Genomic DNA, 19,114 nt, shown 5'->3' on the forward strand with positions numbered 1-19,114 from the left:
TTTGGTGTTTTGATGTTATTTTAAGCATTTCGAAGGTTGGAACAAGTTTGAATGAGGTTATGGGATATGATGGCATATTTGGTTGAGGTCTATAGGGCCTTGGGTGAGTTTCGGGTGGTTGAACGGATTAAATTCATGTTGGAAAAGTTGCAGAAAATCTGTTGTTGGTGTTGCAGACATTTGGCCTTCGCGTTCGCGAAGGGTTAGGGTGTGAGGCAGGAAGTTTGGCCTTCACGTTCGTGATGGGTGTCCCACATTCGAAAAGGGTTAGGTGCAGTGTTCATCACGAATGCGATGAGTTTCCCGCGTTCCCGTAGAGTAAATGGGAGCAGTTGGGTCCAGGTTCATTGTGCTTCGCGTTCGTGAGCTAGGTGTCGCGTTCGCGATGGGTTGAGGAGCTGAAGCTTCGCGTTTGTGTTCAGGATGTCACGTTTGTGATGAAGGATTTAAGTGGTCAACGGATTTCGTGCTTCGTGAACACGAGGCGTTGACCGCGTTCGCGAAGAATGAAAGGGTCACCTGGGCAGAATGTTTAAATAGCCATTGTCCGCGATTTTGGGTCCAACTTTCACCATTTTTGAGCGATTTTGGAGCTTTTGAGAAGAATTGAAGAGGAAATAAAAGGGAAACACTTGAAGGTAAGATTTATGGACTTAATACTCGATCCTATTGTGATTTGTACCAAATTAAACATGTAATTTGTGGAATCTAAAGCCTAAAATTGGAGAGTTAGGGCTTGGAATTGGAGACTTTGATTTAAGGATTTTAGGGGTCATTTGTGGTCGGATTTTGATGTATTTGATATGTATAAACTCGTTAGAGTTTAAGGATTCTAGTTTTGTGATTTTTGTCGGAATCCGAGACGTGGGCCCGGGGATCGGGTTTGGCCAATTTCGGGATTTGGATGTAAATTGGTTATTTTCGAGTGGGCTTTGTTGCCTTAGCATATTTTGATGGTATAAATCTGTTTTTGGTTAGATTTGGAGCATCCGGAGGCCGATTCGAGAGGCAAAGGCATCGCAGGATAGAGTTTGGACCGGATAGAGGTAAGTAATGATTGTAAATGTTGTCCTAAGGGTATGAAACCCCGGATTTCACATTGTTGTGCTACTTTGAGGTGACGCACACGCTAGATGACAAGTGTGGGGTTGTGCACCGTTGGGGATTGTGATTTAGTCCGTCCCGTATGACTGTTAAACCGCGTATTTGATTGAAAATTGTTTGCTATCATTGTGTTTTGGAAAGTATTATCATGTTTTGTGCTGAATGCCATATTTAGGCCTCATGCCAACTGTTTTGGACCCTTGGGGGATTTTAATACTATTCCTCACTATTTTGACTTCATATTTGTACTCAGTCATGTTGTATTCTACTGTTTTCATAACTCAGCCATATTTACTCAATTTTGACATTTTAAATGATATTTTGGGCTGAGTGTCATGTTTTACTATTGCCTGAGTGGCTTGAGAGAATTATGACTGAGTGAGGCCGAGGGCATGTGTTGTGAGGATATTATGGGATCGGGCTGCGCGCCGCAGTAGTGTTGTACTGATTCATGATTATGAGGCCGAGGGCATGATTTGTTACGCCACAAGGTGGCTTGTTATGAGGCTGAAGGCCAGTTTGATTATGCCATGAGATGGTTTGATATAGCGCTTGGGCTATAGGAGCCCCTCCGGAGTCTGTACACCCCCAGTGAGCGCGGGTACCCAGTGTGAGATGTGATATTGCCCGAGGGACTGATACGAGCGATTGTGAGGTAGCCCGAGGGGCTGGTTCTATTGGTATTTTGCCTAAAGGGCGGTTATGGTACTTGTTTTGCTCGAGGGGCTAATTTATGTTACTACCCTTTTTCCTCCCTATTTTTCATCACTCATTTGAACTACTAAAAGATGTTTTAAAAAGGTTTTTTTTACTGAGCTGAGATGTTTTCACGAGTTCTACTATTTTACTGCATTGTTCTGGATTTATACTATTTTGTTGTAGCATTATGTTGTGTTTTATGTGTTTTCTTAATGCTCAGTTACCTTTACTTTTATTACTTATAGAGTTGGCGTACTCACACTACTCCTTGTACCCTATGTGCAGATCTAGGAGTCTCGGTCACACTAGCGAGTGCTGATTTGCCTTCCAGCAGGCTTGTTCGGAGTTGACTAGATAGCTGCTCGGCGTTCGCAGCCTAGTGCTTCTCCTTCCTATCTTTATTTCGCTTTGTACTAGCTTTGTATCAGATGATATTGTCTTTTCACATACCTAAACGAATTGTAGATTCTCATGACTGGTGACACCCCAATGTCGGGCAATGTTTGTTTCCGCACTGTTCTATTCTACTCTATATTTTTGGGATTTTTAGATTATTAATGACTTTTCAATGGCTTATTACCCTTGTTTTGGTTGGTTTGGGGTTTGCGTCGGCTGGCCTAGTTTCACGATAAGTGCCATCACGACCGGGTCCATTTTAGGGTCGTGACAAGTTGGTATCAGAGCCTAGGTTACATAGGTCTCACGAGTCATGAGCAGGTTTAGTAGACTCTCGCAGATCAGTATGGAGACATCTGCATTTTTCCTCGGGAGGCTGCAGAGCCTTTAGGAAAAATTCATATTCTTGAATTCTTGTCGTGCGAGTCCGTTGATCCGAGTACTAAACTTCTATTATTTTATTCTCTCATAGATGGTGCGGACATGTGCTACCAGTCAGGATGGAAGACCACCAGTACCACCAGCTGAGGCCACTAGAGGCCGAGGATGCAGTCGAGGCCATGGTAGGGGCAGGGGTATAGCCCGCACAATAGCTAGGACAACACATGCCGATCTAACAGCCACCCCAATTCATGATCAAGTCTCAGTTGTGGACGCTCCAGCAGCACCAACTCAAGCACCAGCATTGCCCATTATGATTCCAAGCCTTCAGGAGGCCCTGACCCAGATTCTATCAGTATGCACTGGCCTAGCTCAGGCGGTCTCAGTTACTACAATCGCAGCTACTTCTCAGGCCGGGGGAGGCACTCAGACTCCCGCCGCTCGCATGACTGAGCAGGTCGTGCAGGGACTTCAGACACCGGGGGTTCCTCCAGCCTAGCCAGTTATAGCTGCTCAGGACTATGTAGCTCATGTTATGCTAGAGGATGAGAAGCGCAAGTTGGAGAGGTTTGTCAAACTTTAGCCTCCGACTTTCAGTGGTATAGAGGGCAAGGATGCCCAGGGTTTCTTGGACAAGTGTCAGAGGATTCTTCGTACAGCGGGTATTCTAGAGACTAGCGTGGTCGCATTTACTACTTTACAGTTTTCTGGAGCTGCCTTCACTTGGTGGGAGGCTTATGAGAGGCGTAGGCTTGTTGGTGTAGCACCCCTTACCTAGCACCACTTCTCCGTTCTCTTTTTGGAGAAGCATGTGCCATAGTTTCGCAGAGAGGAGCTGCGTAGGCAGTTCGAGCAGTTGCGTCAGGGAGATATGATTGTGACGCAGTATCAGATGAGGTTCATAGAGTTAGCTCGTCATGCTGTTTGGTTGGTTCCTACGGATAGAGAGAGGATCAGGAGGTTCGTTAATGGCCTCACATATCAGCTTCAGATTCTCATGACTAGGGAGAGGGTATCTAGTAGGGGTGTGCATAGGCCGGGTTGGTTCGGATTTTACAATTATAAAACCAAACCAATTGTGTTGGGTTATTAAATCTAAAGACCAAACCAAACCAATAAAACTCGGATTTTTCAATCTCGGATTTTCGGGTTATTCGGGGTTTTTTCCGGTAAAATCTTCGTAGAACAAAACATATAATGTATGCTCAAAATATTTCTTTAATCCTAGTAAGATACAACTATATAAAGTATTTTTCAAGAAAATAATACAAAATATGAGATGTGTCAAGGCATTACCCTAAAATATTCAACAATAAAGACAATAAAATTATGTAATATAAATATTGCTAATTAAAAAATCATAATAAAAATAAATATAATCTAAAAGTACTAAGTCATGCTAAAATAAATAGACTAAGAAGGGATATTAATTACATGAATAAATGCTAGCTAAAGAAAAATAAAAATAGGTTATGCATTTTTATCTAAATTATTGCAAACAAAAAATAAATATTCAATAAATTATCGTTCATAATATTGAATTGAATGTCTTTTGTTAGCATTAGTATTTTTGATTTTGGTTTGGACTTTTATTAGCATTATTTAATTTACTAATATTAATGGCTATAAAACTTATTGGAGCATTCAAAAGTTCTAAGTCCAACCTTGAAATAATACCTTAAAAGATAAAATTATGAAATTTTTTAAGAAATATTTATAAATTACATCACAATAAGTATATTTATATATTAAATATATCTAAAATTTCTATATATGTAATGTAGGGTTGGTTTGGTTTCGGTGTGACTTTCTTTAGTTAAAACCAAACTAAACCAACTATGGTCGGGTTTTTTTTCCCAACACCAAACCAAATCAAACTAAACTATAGTCGGGTTTTTTTTCTTGACTCGAATTATCGGGTTGGTGCGGTTTGTCGGTTTTCTTTGTACACCCCTAGTGTCTGATGATACTTTTGAGGAGGTTGTTGACATTGCTTGCGAGATTGAGTCAGTTCGTCACCAGGAGCGAGATGAGAGGGAGGCCAAGAGGCCTCAGGGATCTAGTAGTTTTGGTGGTGCTCCTTTGAGGGGTCAATTTCAGCACAACAGAGGCCGTCCATTCAGACATGCTCAGTCAGCTTGCCTAGGTTATCGTGGGGCATCATCGGGTCATGATTCTCACAGTTCTAATCAGGGCCATTCCTCACTCAGTGCCCTTCCAGCCGAGAGTTCATCCTGTGCTCCATCAGTCCAGGGCTCTTTTATGCCAGGTGCATCTGCTAGTCATTCCGGTGGTAGGGGTTCCCTTCAGTCCCCATTTCCAGCACCAGTGAGTTGCTATGAGTGTGGAGAGTTGGGTCACATATGGAGGCAATGTCCTAGTCGTATTGGGGGTTCGTCTCAGTAGAGGAGTCAGCCATCGGCTTCAGCGCCAGTTACTTCACCACCACCACCCACCCAGCTAGGGGTGGAGGTGAGTCAGCTAGGGGTCGCCCCAGAGGGGGAGGTCGATCAGGTGGTGGTCAGGCCCGTTTCTATGCACTCCTAGCTAGACCCGATGTTATTCCTTAAGATGCTATGATCACAGGTATTGTCTCAGTCTGACAAAGATGCCTCTGTGTTATTTGATCCCGGTTCCACTTTTTCATATGTGTCATTATATTTTGCTTGTTATTTGGATACGCCCCGTGAGTCTCTTGTTTCATCTATTCGTGTATCTACTCCGGTGGGCGATACTATTGTTGTAGACCATGTGTACCGGTCATGTGTGGTGACTATTGGGGGTCTGGAGACCCGAGTGGACCTGTTATTACTTTGTATGGTGGACTTTGATGTGATATTGGGCATGTATTGGCTATCTTCGTGTCGTGCTATTTTGGATTGTCATGCTAAGACAATAACGTTGGCTATGCCGGGTGTGCCACAGATTGAGTGGCGAGGTTTGACTGATTTTGTCCCTAGTAGGGTGATTTCTTTCTTGAAGGCCCAACAGATGGTTGGGAAGGGTTGTCTTTCATACTTATCCTTTATGAGGGATGTCGGTGCAGAGACTCCTAGTATTGATTCTGTTCCTATTGTGAGGGATTTTCCCGATGTGTTTCCTGCAAACCTTCCGGGCATGCCACCAGATATGGATATTGATTTTGGTATTGATCTGGTGCCGGACATTCAGCCCATTTCTATTCCACCATATCATATGGCACCCGTGGAGTTGAAGGAGCAGCTTCAGGAACTCCTTGATAAGGGGTTTATTCGGCCTAGTGCGTCGCCTTGGGGTGCGCCTATTCTATTTGTGAAGAAGAAGGATGGCACGATGAGGATGTTCACTGATTACAGGCAATTGAACAAAGTAACAATCAAGAACAAGTATCTTTTGCCTCGTATCGATGATTTGTTTGACCAGCTTCAGGGAGCGAGAGTGTTCTCCAAGATTGATCTTCGTTCAGGGTATCACCAACTAAAGATCAGGGACTTGGATATTCTTAAGACAATTTTCAGGACCCGATATGGTCATTATGAGTTCTTGGTAATGTCTTTTGGGCTGACCAATGCCCCAGCAACGTTCATGCATTTGATGAACAACGTGTTTCAGCCTTATCTCGACTCATTCATGATTTTATTCATTGATGATATTCTAGGTATACTAGCGTAGTCAGGAGGAGCACACAGAGCATTTGAGAGTTATATTGCATAGATTGAGGGAGGAGAAACTTTATGCAAAGTTCTCAAAGTGTGAGTTTTGGCTCAGTTTAGTGGCATTCTTTGGGCACGTAGTGTCCAGTGAGGGTATTTAGGTTGATCCGAAGAAGATAGAAGTTTCAGAGTTGGCCCAGACCTTCCTCAGCCACAGAGATTCACAGCTTTCTTGGTCTAGTGGGTTATTACCGTCGGTTTGTGCAGGGATTTTGATCTATAGTATCTCCCTTGACCAAGTTGACTCAAAAGGGTTCTACATTCAGGGTGGTCGGATGAGTGTGAGGAGAGCTTTCAAAAGCTCAAGACTGCCTTGACCACAGCTCCAGTGTTAGTTTTACCATCAGCTTCAGGTTCATATACAGTATATTGTGATGCTTCGAGAGTTGGTATTGGGTGTGTGTTGATGCATGAGGGTAGAGTTATTGCTTATGCTTCTCATGAAGCCACATGAGAAGAACTACCTTGTTCATGATTTGGAGTTGGTTGTCATTGTTCACGCGTTGAGTTGGTGGCTGTATTATCCAGGATCAAAACTGAAGCCGAGATGCTTATATCTTTGCATGGAGAGGATGCTATTGCGACAAGTGCTCAAGCCGAAGGGGCGCCCGAGGGGGCCGAGCCGAGATTGACTCGGGCAGTGGAGCGTTCTCGATTAGGATCTCGGGGGAAGACTTTTAGGGACATGCATGCAGTAGATATCATTTTGCCTACGGGGTTCTAGATGGTGGAGACCCTAGAGAAGAGATATGTTGCCTTGATTGCTTTCGGAGGTGCGCCCAGAAGTGGCTTAGGATGTGATAAAAATGAAGGCGAAGCCCCCGGAGGAAAAGAGGCCATCGAAGAGGGGCCACTGAAGGACCCGTAGTTGTCGGGGTGCAACCTTTGGTGGAGACATCAAAGATGTAGGTTCAATGGTAGATTAGGATTCTGTCCGGTTCCCTCTTTGTAAGGGTGTTTTCAAGACTTGTAAACATCCCCCTAAGGTTATAAGAAGGCTTTTTATTTCCTATTCCTTCCTTCCTTTTTGTTTTTCGGAAGTATTATGTGATGTACTTTGACTTTCGACCCAAGGTCCCGAACTTCGGGTTAGATCCTCGGGCTTCGCTATCATCGAGTGACTTGGCTTTTATGTATCCGGCCGACACGACCTTGGATCTTAGCACTGGTGATAGTGACTCATACGCATTGGGTCGGTTCCTCCTTTTAGAGTAAGCTGGCATTTGAGCTCTTATGCTTTTGCTTTCAAGCATTTTTATTAGATTGAGCTTAGTCTCCGAGTCAGATCTCCACTCGAGTTCATCTGACCCTCAAGTTTTTAGAATTTTGAGCTGTCCCTTAGGCTCTTACCCGTTGGGTTGGAGCGACCTTATATGTGGGCTGGCGACTATGTCTCTTACGCCTTGGGTCGAAGCGACCTTTTATGCGGGCTGGCGACAATGGCTCTTAAGCCTTGGGGCTGAGCGACCTTTTATATGGGTGGCCCTGGGGCTTATTAGGCTGGCGACAACGGCTCTTACACTATGCTCTTAGGCATATTTAGTTAACTATTTTGGATTCAGTCTCCGAGTCGGGTTTCGACTAGAGCTCAATCGACCCTCAAGTTCTGTGTGGGCTGGCGACAATGGCTCTTACGCCTTGGGTCAAAGCGACCTTTTATGTGTGTGGTCCTGAGGCTGGCGACAATGGCTCTTACGCTTTGGGTCGAAGCAACCTTTTATGTGGGCTTTATTTTTCCCTCGATAAGGATTTTTAAAATAGTGTTTGACTGTATCTTCGACGACTTAATAAAAATCCTCGATTGTGAGTTGTTATATGGCGATGATCGAGCACCTCAGAAGGTTTGGCTCGAAGGTTGAGTATCTCGAAGCCGATGTTTAGGAGCTGACATGGTCGAAGCTCTTTTGCCTGTATCGAGGATAGCCTGTTTAACCGGTTCTTTTCGAAGTAGATTCGAAGTAATTGAAGGCCTGTGATTTTGTAGCGACAGTCGGAAATCCTCGAGTCGCGTTAGTTTGGCTGATACAACCTTGTGACCAGAGTCATTTGTGTTTGGTCGGAGCCTTTAAGTCCCGGGTGAAGTAATTTCGACATCTATATCGAGGGTATGCCTTTTTAGGGGTCTTACAAGTTCGAAATATTGCCGAAATTTTGAGATTGGGTTGATGCCTTTAGTAAGGTCTTACAAGTTTCTCATGCCTTTGAGGTCTTATAGTTTTGGATACTTGGTACTAGTATGATTCATGCCTTGCTATAGGTCTTACAGATATTGTTATTGCCTTATATAGGTCTTACAAGACCGAGGCTACCTGCGTGTGGTCTTACGACCTCGGGTTTTGATAAGTCGATGGAGATGGCGCTTGACGGCTTCCCCGAGTTGTTGAGGGTTTCTTGACTCGGGAGCCATTACTTGCGAACTTGGTATTTGCCTCATTGAGGGCTTACGATTTTGGCGATTCCGACCCTGAGGTCATGCGATTTTTTTGAGATTTGGTGTCAGTCTCCAATTTTTCGGGACACCTTCAGTTTTGGAGACGTTTTATGATCTTGATGTTGCCTCGTTGAGGGATTATGAGTTTGGAGTTTCGACCCGGGGGTCGTTCAGGTGTCGAATTTTTGACGCTAGTCTCCGGGTGTTCGGGACATTTTTAATAGAGGAGTCCTCTTTGCTAAAATGTCGAGTTTCCTTTGAAGCGTGAAATGCTTTGATAAAACGTTTTCTTCGATTTCTTGGTACAAGTATACATATTTTCGCCGTTGAAAGCTTGGTTGCTCTATATGGGCACAGTTTATTCGACCATTTTGCCCGGTACATTACTTTTCTTATCGAGGTCCCATTTGGGGTGTCTTGGCTTTCTCGAGCAGGCAACTTTCCGGGAGGGATGCTCCCCAGTATTTGAGGTGGATTGCAAAAAGGAACCTCGAATACTTGTTGACTCTTCCTTAGGTAGCATGTGGATGTTGCCTCGTTAAAAACCTTGCCGGTAAAACCCTTCTAGGGACAAAATCTGGTCGAAGGAAAAGAGTGTAATGCGTGCTTGAGGATGTTCTCGGAATTTTCAATCGGATGCCCTAGCAATAATATTGTTTTAGCATTGATATGCTCTAGTTGCTTGGAAGTTGTTCGCCATCCATGGTACCGAGCTTGTAAGACCCTTTTCCGACTACTCCAAGGATGCAATACGGTCCTTCCCAATTTTTGCCTAGCTTTCCTTCATTAGGGTTTCGGGTGTTAAGGGTGACTTTCCTTAGAACCAAGTCCCCAACTCCGAAATGTCAGAGGTTTGTTCTCCTATTATAATATCTTGTGATCATTTTCTTTTGGGCGGCCATTTGGACCAGCAAGGCTTCTCGTTTTTCATCTAGTAGTTCGAGGGCCGTTGTCATGGCCTCATTGTTCGGGCTTTCAGTGGTGTGTTGGAATCTGGCGCTCAGCTCCCCGACCTCCACTTGTATCAAGGCCTCGGCACCGTACACTAGAGAGAAAGGTGTTTCCCCTGTGCTCGATCTTGAAGTTGTCCGGTATGCCCACAACACTTCGGGCAACATTTGTCTCCACTGTCCATTGGCGCTTTCTAGCTTCTTTTTCAAGTTTTGGATGATGGTTTTATTTGTGGACTCGGCCTGGCCGTTTGCACACGGGTGGTAGGGCATCGATAGGATTCTCTTGACTTTGTGATCTTCAAGGAATTGTGTTACCTTGCTCCCGATGAACTGCCTCCCGTTATCGCACGTTATCTCGGAAGGAATGTCGAATCGGCACATGATGTGGTCCCAAAATGAAGTTAATGACTTCCTTTTCTCTTACCTTCTCGAAGGCCTGCGCTTCCACCCATTTTGAGAAATAGTCAGTCATAAATAAAATGAATTTAGCTTTACCTGGTGCCGTCGGCAGGGGCCCGACGATGTCCATCCCCCATTTCATGAATGGCCATGGCGATAGGACCGAATGTAGTTTTCACCGGGTTGGTGAATCATAGGGACAAATCTCTGGAATTTGTCTCACTTTCGGACGAACTCCTTAGTATCTTTTTCCATGTTGTCCTAGTAGTAACCTGCCGTGATTATTTTTCGGACCAAGGAGTCGGCGTCGGAGTGATTTCCGCAAGTACCCTCGTGAATTTATCGGAGTACGTAATCCGTATCCCCCAACCCTAAACATACTGCTAGGGGGCCATCAAAATTTCTTCTTTACAGAGTCTTGTTTTCATCAAGCGAGAACTGGGCTGCTTTGGTTCGCAAGGCCCTCGATTCCTTTGGATCTGCAGGCAATTTTCCGTTTTTCAGATAATCAATATATATATTTCTCCAGTCCCATGTTAGGCTGGTGGAATTAATATCCACGTGACCTTCCTCGATCATTAATTTAGATACCTGGATAACATCCCCGGGGAGTAGGTCATCTTCTTCAACAAACGATCCCAGGTTTGCGAGGGCATCGGCCTCACTATTCTGCTCTTGAGGTACATGGACTAAATTCCATTCTTTGAAGCGATGTAATGCGACATGGATCTTGTACAAATACCTCTTCATCTTTTCTTCTCGGACCTCGTAGCTCCTATTCACCTGGTTAACTACCAGGAGTGAATCGCATTTTGTTTCGATGATCTCAGCTCCAAGGCTTTTGGCCAGTTCTAAACCTGCAATCATAGCCTTGTACTTGGCTTCATTGTTAGTCAATTTTGCAGTTTTAATAGATTGTCTGATCACGCCGCATGTAGGTAGCTTTAGGACTATACCAAGTCTGGAACCTCTCACGTTTGTGGCGCCATTAGTGAATAGGGTCCATACCCCAAAAGACGTGCCTGATTTCAGTAAAAGTTCCTTTTCTAACTTGGGCACGAGGGAGGGCGAGAAATCGGCCATGAAGTTAGCCAGAATTTGGGACTTGATGGCCATTCGGGGTTGATACTCGATATCATACCCCCCGAGTTTGATGGCCCATTTGCCAATTGACCCGATAGTTCGAGTTTGTGCAATATGCTCCGGAAGGGGTATGTTGTTAGAACGCAATATGGTGGCATTGAAAATAGGGTTCAATTTTTGCAATGCGCTTATTAACGTGAGAGCCAATTTTTCGAGGTGTGTGTACCTAGTTTCGGCATCCCCTAGGGTCTGGCGGGTCTGGCTTACATAATAAATAAGGAATTGCGTACCTTGCTCTTCTCGAACTAGCACGCCGCTTACCGCTATCTCGGATATGGCCAAGTATATGTATAATGTTTCATCCTCCTTTGGCGTGTGGAGTAGAGGTAGGCTAGTCAGATATCGCTTCAACTCTTCTAAGGCGTGCTGGCATTCTGGAGTCCATTCAAAGTTGTTCTTTCTTTTGAGTAAAGAGAAAAAATTATGGCTCCTGTCGGATGACCTGGATATGAATCTGTCTAGAGCAGTTATTCGACTTGTTAGCCGTTGCACGACTTTTACATTGTTTACCACTGTGATTTCTTCGATGGCCTTGATTTTATCGGGGTTAATCTCGATCCCCCTGTTTGATACCATGAAGCCTTAGAACTTGCCCAAACCCACTCCGAATGCACATTTCTCGGGGTTGAGCTTCATGTTGTAATTTCTGAGGATGTCGAATGTTTCCTGCAAATGAGTTAAATGGTCCTCTACGCGTAGGGAGTTAACTAGCATGTCATCAATATAAACTTCTATGGATTTGCCTATTTGACTCTTAAATATTTTATTAACTAGACGTTGGTATGTAGCCCCTGGTTTTTTAGTCCGAAAGGCATTACATTGTAACAGTAAGTACCATACTTTGTGATGAACGAGGTCTTCTCCCTGTCTTCGGGGTTCATCTGAATTTGATTGTACCCCAAATAGGCATCAAGAAAGGTGAGGGTCTCGTGGCCAGCCATAGCATCGATCAGACGATTGATGTTAGGCAATGGGAACGAATCCTTAGGGCATGCCTTATTTAAGTATTTATAGTCTACGCACATTCTCAGCTTATTTCCCTTTTTGGGTACCACTACTACATTGACTAGCCATTCGGGGTACTTTATCTCTCTAATGGACCCTAATTTAAGGAGTTTTGTTATCTCATCCTTGATGAATGCATGTTTTATCTCGGACTGGGGTCTTTTTTTCTACTTTACCGGCTTAAACCTAGGGTTGACACTCAGTCAGTGGGAAGTTATTTTCGGTGGGATACCTGTCATATCTAAGTGGGACCATGCGAAACAGTCGATATTATCGATAAGATATTGAATGAATTTTTTCCTGAGTTTGGGGGTTAATCCCGTTCCCAGGTATATCTTAAGATCAGGGAGGTGTTCGACTAAAACAGCTTGCTCCAGATCTTCGATCGTCGATTTTGTTGCATCCCACTCTTCGGGGGCAATGAAAGTTCGAGGAGCGAGGAAATATTTTTCGTCCTCCTCGGGGGTCTGTATGCTCCCAGACACATCCGAGGTCGGGAGTACGAGGGTCGCCTCCTCCTGGTAAACCGCGAACATTTCCTTTGTTGCATGTTGTTCTCCATATATGGTCGTTATGCCATCCTTTGTCGGAAATTTAATTATCTGGTGCAGGGTTGACGGTATGACCATCATGCTGTGTATCCACGGCCTGCCAAGCAATGCATTATACCTTATATCGCCATCGATGACCTAAAACTTTATGTTCTGAACTATGCCGGACGTGTCGACTGGGAGGGTGATTTCACCTTTTGTTACTTTGCCGGTCATGTTGAAGTCGTGGAGGACCCGGGAGGCGGGTATGATCTTGTCGAGCAACCCAAGTTGTTCTACTACCCCTGACCTGATTACGTTGGCCGAGCTGCCTAGATCCACAAGCACACGTTTAACTCGAACGTTGATTAAAAGAAATGAGATTACCAACGCATCATTGTGTGGTTCTGTAAAGGTCTCGATATCCTCTTCGCTGAATGCCAGGGTGTCTTCGGCCATGCGGTTTCAGATCGGCCCTTCTATTGTGGCGGATATTTTTGTCCGTTTGATCATGGGCCCTTGGGAAATGTCGATCCTCCAATAATCATATGAATGACATGCCGAGGGATCTCTTTTTGTGCCTAGGTTGGAACAACCGCACCATTCCCTCCTTGGTTCTCCAAGTAGTTGTTTTCATCTCTATTTACTGAGTTAGGCATTTCGACCTGAAATTTGAAGATCTTGGACAAGAACAGGTGTGAAAGATAACTTGTGTTACATGACGAAACCAGCAAGAAAATAATCACTATTATTTTTAGCCCCACGGTGGCCGCCAAACTATTTATAGTGAAAATGGTAATAACAATTAATTTGATTATGGGACTCTAAAAATACGTGATCTATTTTTATGTTGGTTGTTAAGCAGTTGATGCTGTGTATATGAGACTTAGAAACAAAATGATAATTAAGGATAAGGTGATAATCGAACCAATAGGCTAGTTATCGGGGCCTCGAGCTTGTCGATTCGGGGCCTCGAGGTCGATTTCGGAGCTCAACAGGAAGCTATCGAGGGTGGTCGAAGTATGGCTAACAGTTATGACAGAATCAATAAAGTCTCATTATGGCCAATGATAAGCAATAAATGAAGAATAATAATAAAGACAATAAATGAAAGCAATAATATCAAGAGAATATGTTAGAGAGCAAATAGAATGTTCTTGTATATTTCGTGTAGAGCAACTGAAGCAACAGAGATTTACAAAATGATAAGGGTCCCCTTTATATAGGAGGGGAATCCCAACATAGTACAAAATACATTTATTACAAAGAAAAGGGGATGGGACAGCTAGCTGATGTCATGATGCGGACTCAGACTAGCTTGACAGACTTTACTCACCTCTGGCGGCACCTCTGGGAACTCACCTCTTTTCCAATATAGCAGTTGATCTACATTTCCCCGAGGTCAAGCCTCGACAGCCCTCGAAGGCGAAACTCGACCCTAGTCTCGAGCCTTGGGAAGTATGTTCGTGGGGATCATAATGACGAGGAAATTGGTCCCTTTGATTTCACCGTGCAATATTCCAATTCAAAAAGGGGACAAATTTAGTCTCATGCAATGCCCTAAGAATGATGTAGAATGAAAGAAATGGAATCAATCCTTACTCTTCAATAGTTGGTAGTCTGATGTATGCTCAGACCTGCACAAGACCGGATATTAGTTTTGTGGTCGGAATGCTAGGAAGATATTAGAATAACCCAGGAATTGATCACTGGAAAGCTGCAAAGAAAGTTTTGAGGTACCTGAAAGGAACGAAGGATTACATGCTCATGTATAGGAGATCCAAGCATCTGGAAGTTGTTGGATACTCGGATTCAGATTTCGCTGGATGTATTGACACTAGAAAATCTACGTTTGGTTATTTGTTCCAATTAGCTGAAGGAGCAATATCGTGGAAGAGTGCCAAACCGTCTATCATTGCTACATCCACGATGGAAGGAGAATTTGTGGCATGTTTTGAAGCCACAGTTCATGCATTATGGCTGCGAAACTTTATTTCAGGACTTGGGGTTGTCGACACCATTACCAAGCCACTGAAAATTTACTGTGATAATTCTGCAACAGTATTCTTCTCCAAGAATGATAAGTACTCCAAAAGTGCCAAACATATGAAATTAAAGTACTTTACCGTCAAGTAGAAAGTTCAGGAACAAAGAGTGCCACTTTAGCATATTAGAACAGATCTCATGATTGCCGATCCGTTAACGAAAAGTTTACAACCAAAGATATTTAAAAAACATGTACATAGAATAGGTCTTGGCTGTATTTATGACTGATGTATTTATGATGTTTTGACACTCTGAGCTCATTTACGTGTTTCTGATATACATTAATGATTTCATGTTTCTCATAATGGTGTACACATTATTGTTTTGAGATATTATAGGATAAGTCTCAATGAGACATTGTGGACCATAATATTTTATAGTTTATGAACCTAATATGATAAATTACTAATGTTGTAGTATATGGAAGGAAGTATGTAGACAAATTATATATATAACCTCCATAACTCACATTAAATAGTTTATCGTACTAATGTTCCTATATTAAATATTAATAATATGTGATTATTGGTCCAAGTGGGAGAATGTAAGTTATTTTTTGGGAAATTTTCGTTCCTATACCATATAGAAAATTATATTACCAAATATGTTCATAGTTTGCATATTACCCTTCATGCTAATAATATTCCTACAAAATATAGACAATGCATTAAATAAGGAATCATTATAGCTGTAGGATTCCTTATTTAGGCGCGCTAAAATTGGGGAATTAAATATTCTCCAAGATCTTCCACAACGCAGATCACACACATTCCATAATTATCAAAGGCTTCACTCTGATCTTCCACGACGCAGATCAAGATTTTCCATACTCTGTTTTTGCGATACACTCTGTTTCCAAAATTCTCTCTACATCTCTCTCTATCTCTTAATCCCAAATTTCAGTAATACAAAGCAAAGGAAAAGAGAGCAGCAATTCCACCATTGACAGCCATTAAAAAGCTTGAAAGCTTTGAATTCAAATTTGGGTTTTCAAAAATCATTATTTGTTTGGATTGGATGTTGTTGAAAATAATTGGGAATATGGTTTGGAGTTATATCTCAATTTTGAGGGGTTTTAGTGAAGATTAGACTTGGTTTTGACTGAATTTCAGATTGAAACTCGAAGAAGAAGAAGAAGAAGAAGAAGAAGAAGAAGAAGAAGAAGAAGAAGAAGAAGAAGAAGAAGAAGAAGAAGAAGACATGACACACATTATATTGCAGAAATTGTAGAAAAATTGTAGACTATTATTTATTTATTTTTCTTTTATTCATTTACCTATTGTATAAAAGTTGAACAACATTATATAAATATTGTATTTAAGTGGATGATTTAGTACTGTTTTGGACAAAAATATGTATAAAAAATGTGAAATATACATTTCAGGAGAAGCATGTCGAGTACAAATATGTACTCAGTTTGTAGATATTTTGTAGATAAATTGCAGATTATTTGTATTCTGATTGTAGATACTTTATTTTCTGTTTTCACAAATAAAAAATGACTAAAACTTCTACAAATCTTCTGAAAAAACGCTATTATGTAAAAAATTCCAATTATGCTACAATTGAATGGGAATTGAGATATTAAAATTCAATGTACCCAGTTTGTAGATATTTTGTAGATAAATTATAGATTATTTGTATTCTGATTGTAGATACTTTGTTTTCTGTTTTCATAAATCAAAAACGACTAAAAAATCTACAAATCTTCTGCAAAAAACGCAATTATGTCAAAAATTCCAATTATGCTACAATTGAATGGGAATTGAGATATTAAAATTCAATGTACCCAGTTTGTAGATATTTTGTCGATAAATTGTAGATTATTTGTATTCTGATTGTAGATGCTTTGTTTTCTGTTTTCACAAATCAAAAACGATTAAAACTTCTACAAATCTTCTGCAAAAAACGCAATTATGTCGAAAATACCGATTATGCTACAATTCTGTGATTCTCCTATATGCTCTTATTACTCCTTACGAAACTGCTATGCTAAATATGAAATCCAAAAAAATATGATGAAGGGATAGATCTTCCTAAGAAATTTTGTAGATAATTTGTAGAAACATTGAAATTCTGTATTTTCATATTAATTTTTCAAATGATATGTAGTTTTGTTGTAGATTAAATGTAGAAAACAAGCCATTGTGAGTCTTATTTGACTCATTCCTCACATTCAACCTATTCTACAAATTCACGCCTCTTTAAATACAATACAACCATACTTTCTTGAATTTAAAGGTATAGCAATATATATAACTTAAAAAACATCTTCTCCTCTGCACAAGTTAGCTCCAAAACAGACGAAGTGGAATAACAAGCTCCCATCAAAACTTTTAACACAAAAACACAAAGCTCAAAAATAAATAAACAACAGTCTATAATTTTTCTACAATTTTTCTATAATTTTTCTATAATTTATCTACAATTTCTGCAATATAATGTATGTCATGTCGTCGTCGTCGTCTTCTTCTTCTTCTTCTTCTTCTTCTTCTTCTTCTTCTTCTTCTTCTTCTTCTTCTTCTTCGAGTTTCAATCTGAAATTCAGCCAAAACCAAGTCTAATCTTCACCAAAACCCCTCAAAATTGAGATATAAACTCCAAACCATATTCCCAATTATTTACAACAACACTCAACCCAAACAAATAATGATTTTTGAAAACCCAAATTAGAATTCAAAGCTTCAAAGCTTTTTAATGGCTGTCAATGGTGGAATTGCTGCTCTCTTTTCCTTTTCTCTTATATTACTGAAATTTGGGATTGCGAGATAGAGAGAGACGTAGAGAGAATTCTCAATTCTTTGCAACAACATCCAATCCAAACAAACAATGTCTTTTGAAAACCCAAATTCAAATTCAAAGCCTTGGCTATGGAAGAAATAATGGGATTTTGATATAGAAATCATGGGTGTGGGAGGAAAACGTGGGTAAAGGTGTGGGAATTGGAGAGAGAAACGAGGGGGGAGTGGTATTAGAAGGAATATATGGTACCATTAAATTAGGAGTGTAATTAATACCCTTAAAAACCACTAATGGTATATAATTGGTAATTAGGTATACTAAATGTAATTATATCAAACTTTAAACATTGAGGGTAATATAGTTTCCTATATGGCATAGGAATGTAAAAATTCCTTATTTTTTCCTACGGTATGTGGCTCAATAGGTTTAAGGCCCAGAATTAATATTTAATTAATGAGGAAATCTCATCCGTCCGATCGGTTAATTGATGGACGTACTGGATTAAATGAGAACCTCTATAAATTGGTCCTCTCCCCACCCATTAGGGTTACCGTATTTTATTTTCTCTCTTCTATCATTAAAGTCGGCGGTAACGAAAGCTAGGGCAAGGGGCGAGAAACAATTTTGAATTAACGCTTCCGCTTCACGATGATGGCTTACGATTCAGGTATGTTTTCTGCAATGATATTGTATAAGATTATCATGTTCAAGATCCTGGAATGCAATTAAAGTTTATGTCTACAATCGGAGCTTCCCTATTTAACTTAACCTATTTGCTTTTAATATTTTTCTATGTTTTATAGGAAATTGATAACGTACACTATTTGAAGAAGTTGAGCTTCGATTCAAGAATTTTAAGACCAAATTGATGGACGCTCAATTCCATGTTCAATCTTTTCTATGTTTTCATGGGAAATTGATAACATACACTGTGTCTACGCTCAATGTACATGTTTTTCTTTTTCTGGTGTTCGATGGTATTTTTACAAGAAAAACATAAACATATTTTTATTCCATCTATTTAATTGTCCTGGCATTCTTCTTATGCAATATCAATTTAATTTCATACTTTTGAAATGTGCTAACTTTATAGTTCATATAATTCCATGTTGGAAGTAATTGGCGATGTTGTCTCTACTTCGTTATAAAAGTTTTCTCAGTTCCTTATGATCACGTTCACAGGTTCTTAATAAGAGAATATTCAAGAAAAATTATATCTAAGCTGAGCTGACATGCCCAACTAAGAGTTTTACATACAATCCATAAATTGAGAGCCTTCTTATTTCAAACTATAAACTGAAATTACAAGAAATATTTTACAAAAAAAATATCTCTCTTGCAATTTACTGAAGCAACTTGTATTAAACAAACAAAGCTTTTTACCTAATAATATCAAATGAAATGAATTAAAATACTGAAATTAATCACAACTACAAATTTTAAAAGAATAAATAAAAGAAGGTGTAGAAATGGGAACATAATAAATGGAAAAAATTAATAACGGATTTGGAGAGATTAAAAAAAGGTTAGTCAAAATGATAACATTAAAAATATTTAGATTTGATGAAGAGAAACTGTTAATTCCTATGAGTC

At 40.8% G+C, this 19,114-nt stretch overlaps 2 protein-coding genes across 2 annotated transcripts; one reads left to right on the plus strand and one right to left on the minus strand.

Moving 5' to 3' along the window:
• Positions 1-10,463: 10,463 nt before the first annotated feature.
• LOC138889900 (uncharacterized) lies at positions 10,464-11,138 on the minus strand. The gene has a single exon (XM_070173244.1). The coding sequence runs from the start codon at positions 11,136-11,138 to the stop codon at positions 10,464-10,466; it is 675 nt and encodes a 224-aa protein (XP_070029345.1).
• A 3,356-nt stretch (positions 11,139-14,494) lies between these two features.
• LOC138889901 (secreted RxLR effector protein 161-like) lies at positions 14,495-14,869 on the plus strand. Its single transcript, XM_070173245.1, has one exon. The coding sequence runs from the start codon at positions 14,495-14,497 to the stop codon at positions 14,867-14,869; it is 375 nt and encodes a 124-aa protein (XP_070029346.1).
• Positions 14,870-19,114: the final 4,245 nt, after the last annotated feature.

This window comes from Nicotiana sylvestris, chromosome 4, assembly GCF_000393655.2.
Source record: "Nicotiana sylvestris chromosome 4, ASM39365v2, whole genome shotgun sequence".
Taxonomy (NCBI): domain Eukaryota; kingdom Viridiplantae; phylum Streptophyta; class Magnoliopsida; order Solanales; family Solanaceae; genus Nicotiana; species Nicotiana sylvestris.

Bases quoted from the DNA above. Each gene is read 5' to 3' on its own strand.
- LOC138889900 (XM_070173244.1), bottom strand. From the start codon at position 11,138: ATGGCCGATTTCTCGCCCTCCCTCGTGCCCAAGTTAGAAAAGGAACTT.
- LOC138889901 (XM_070173245.1), top strand. From the start codon at position 14,495: ATGCTCATGTATAGGAGATCCAAGCATCTGGAAGTTGTTGGATACTCG.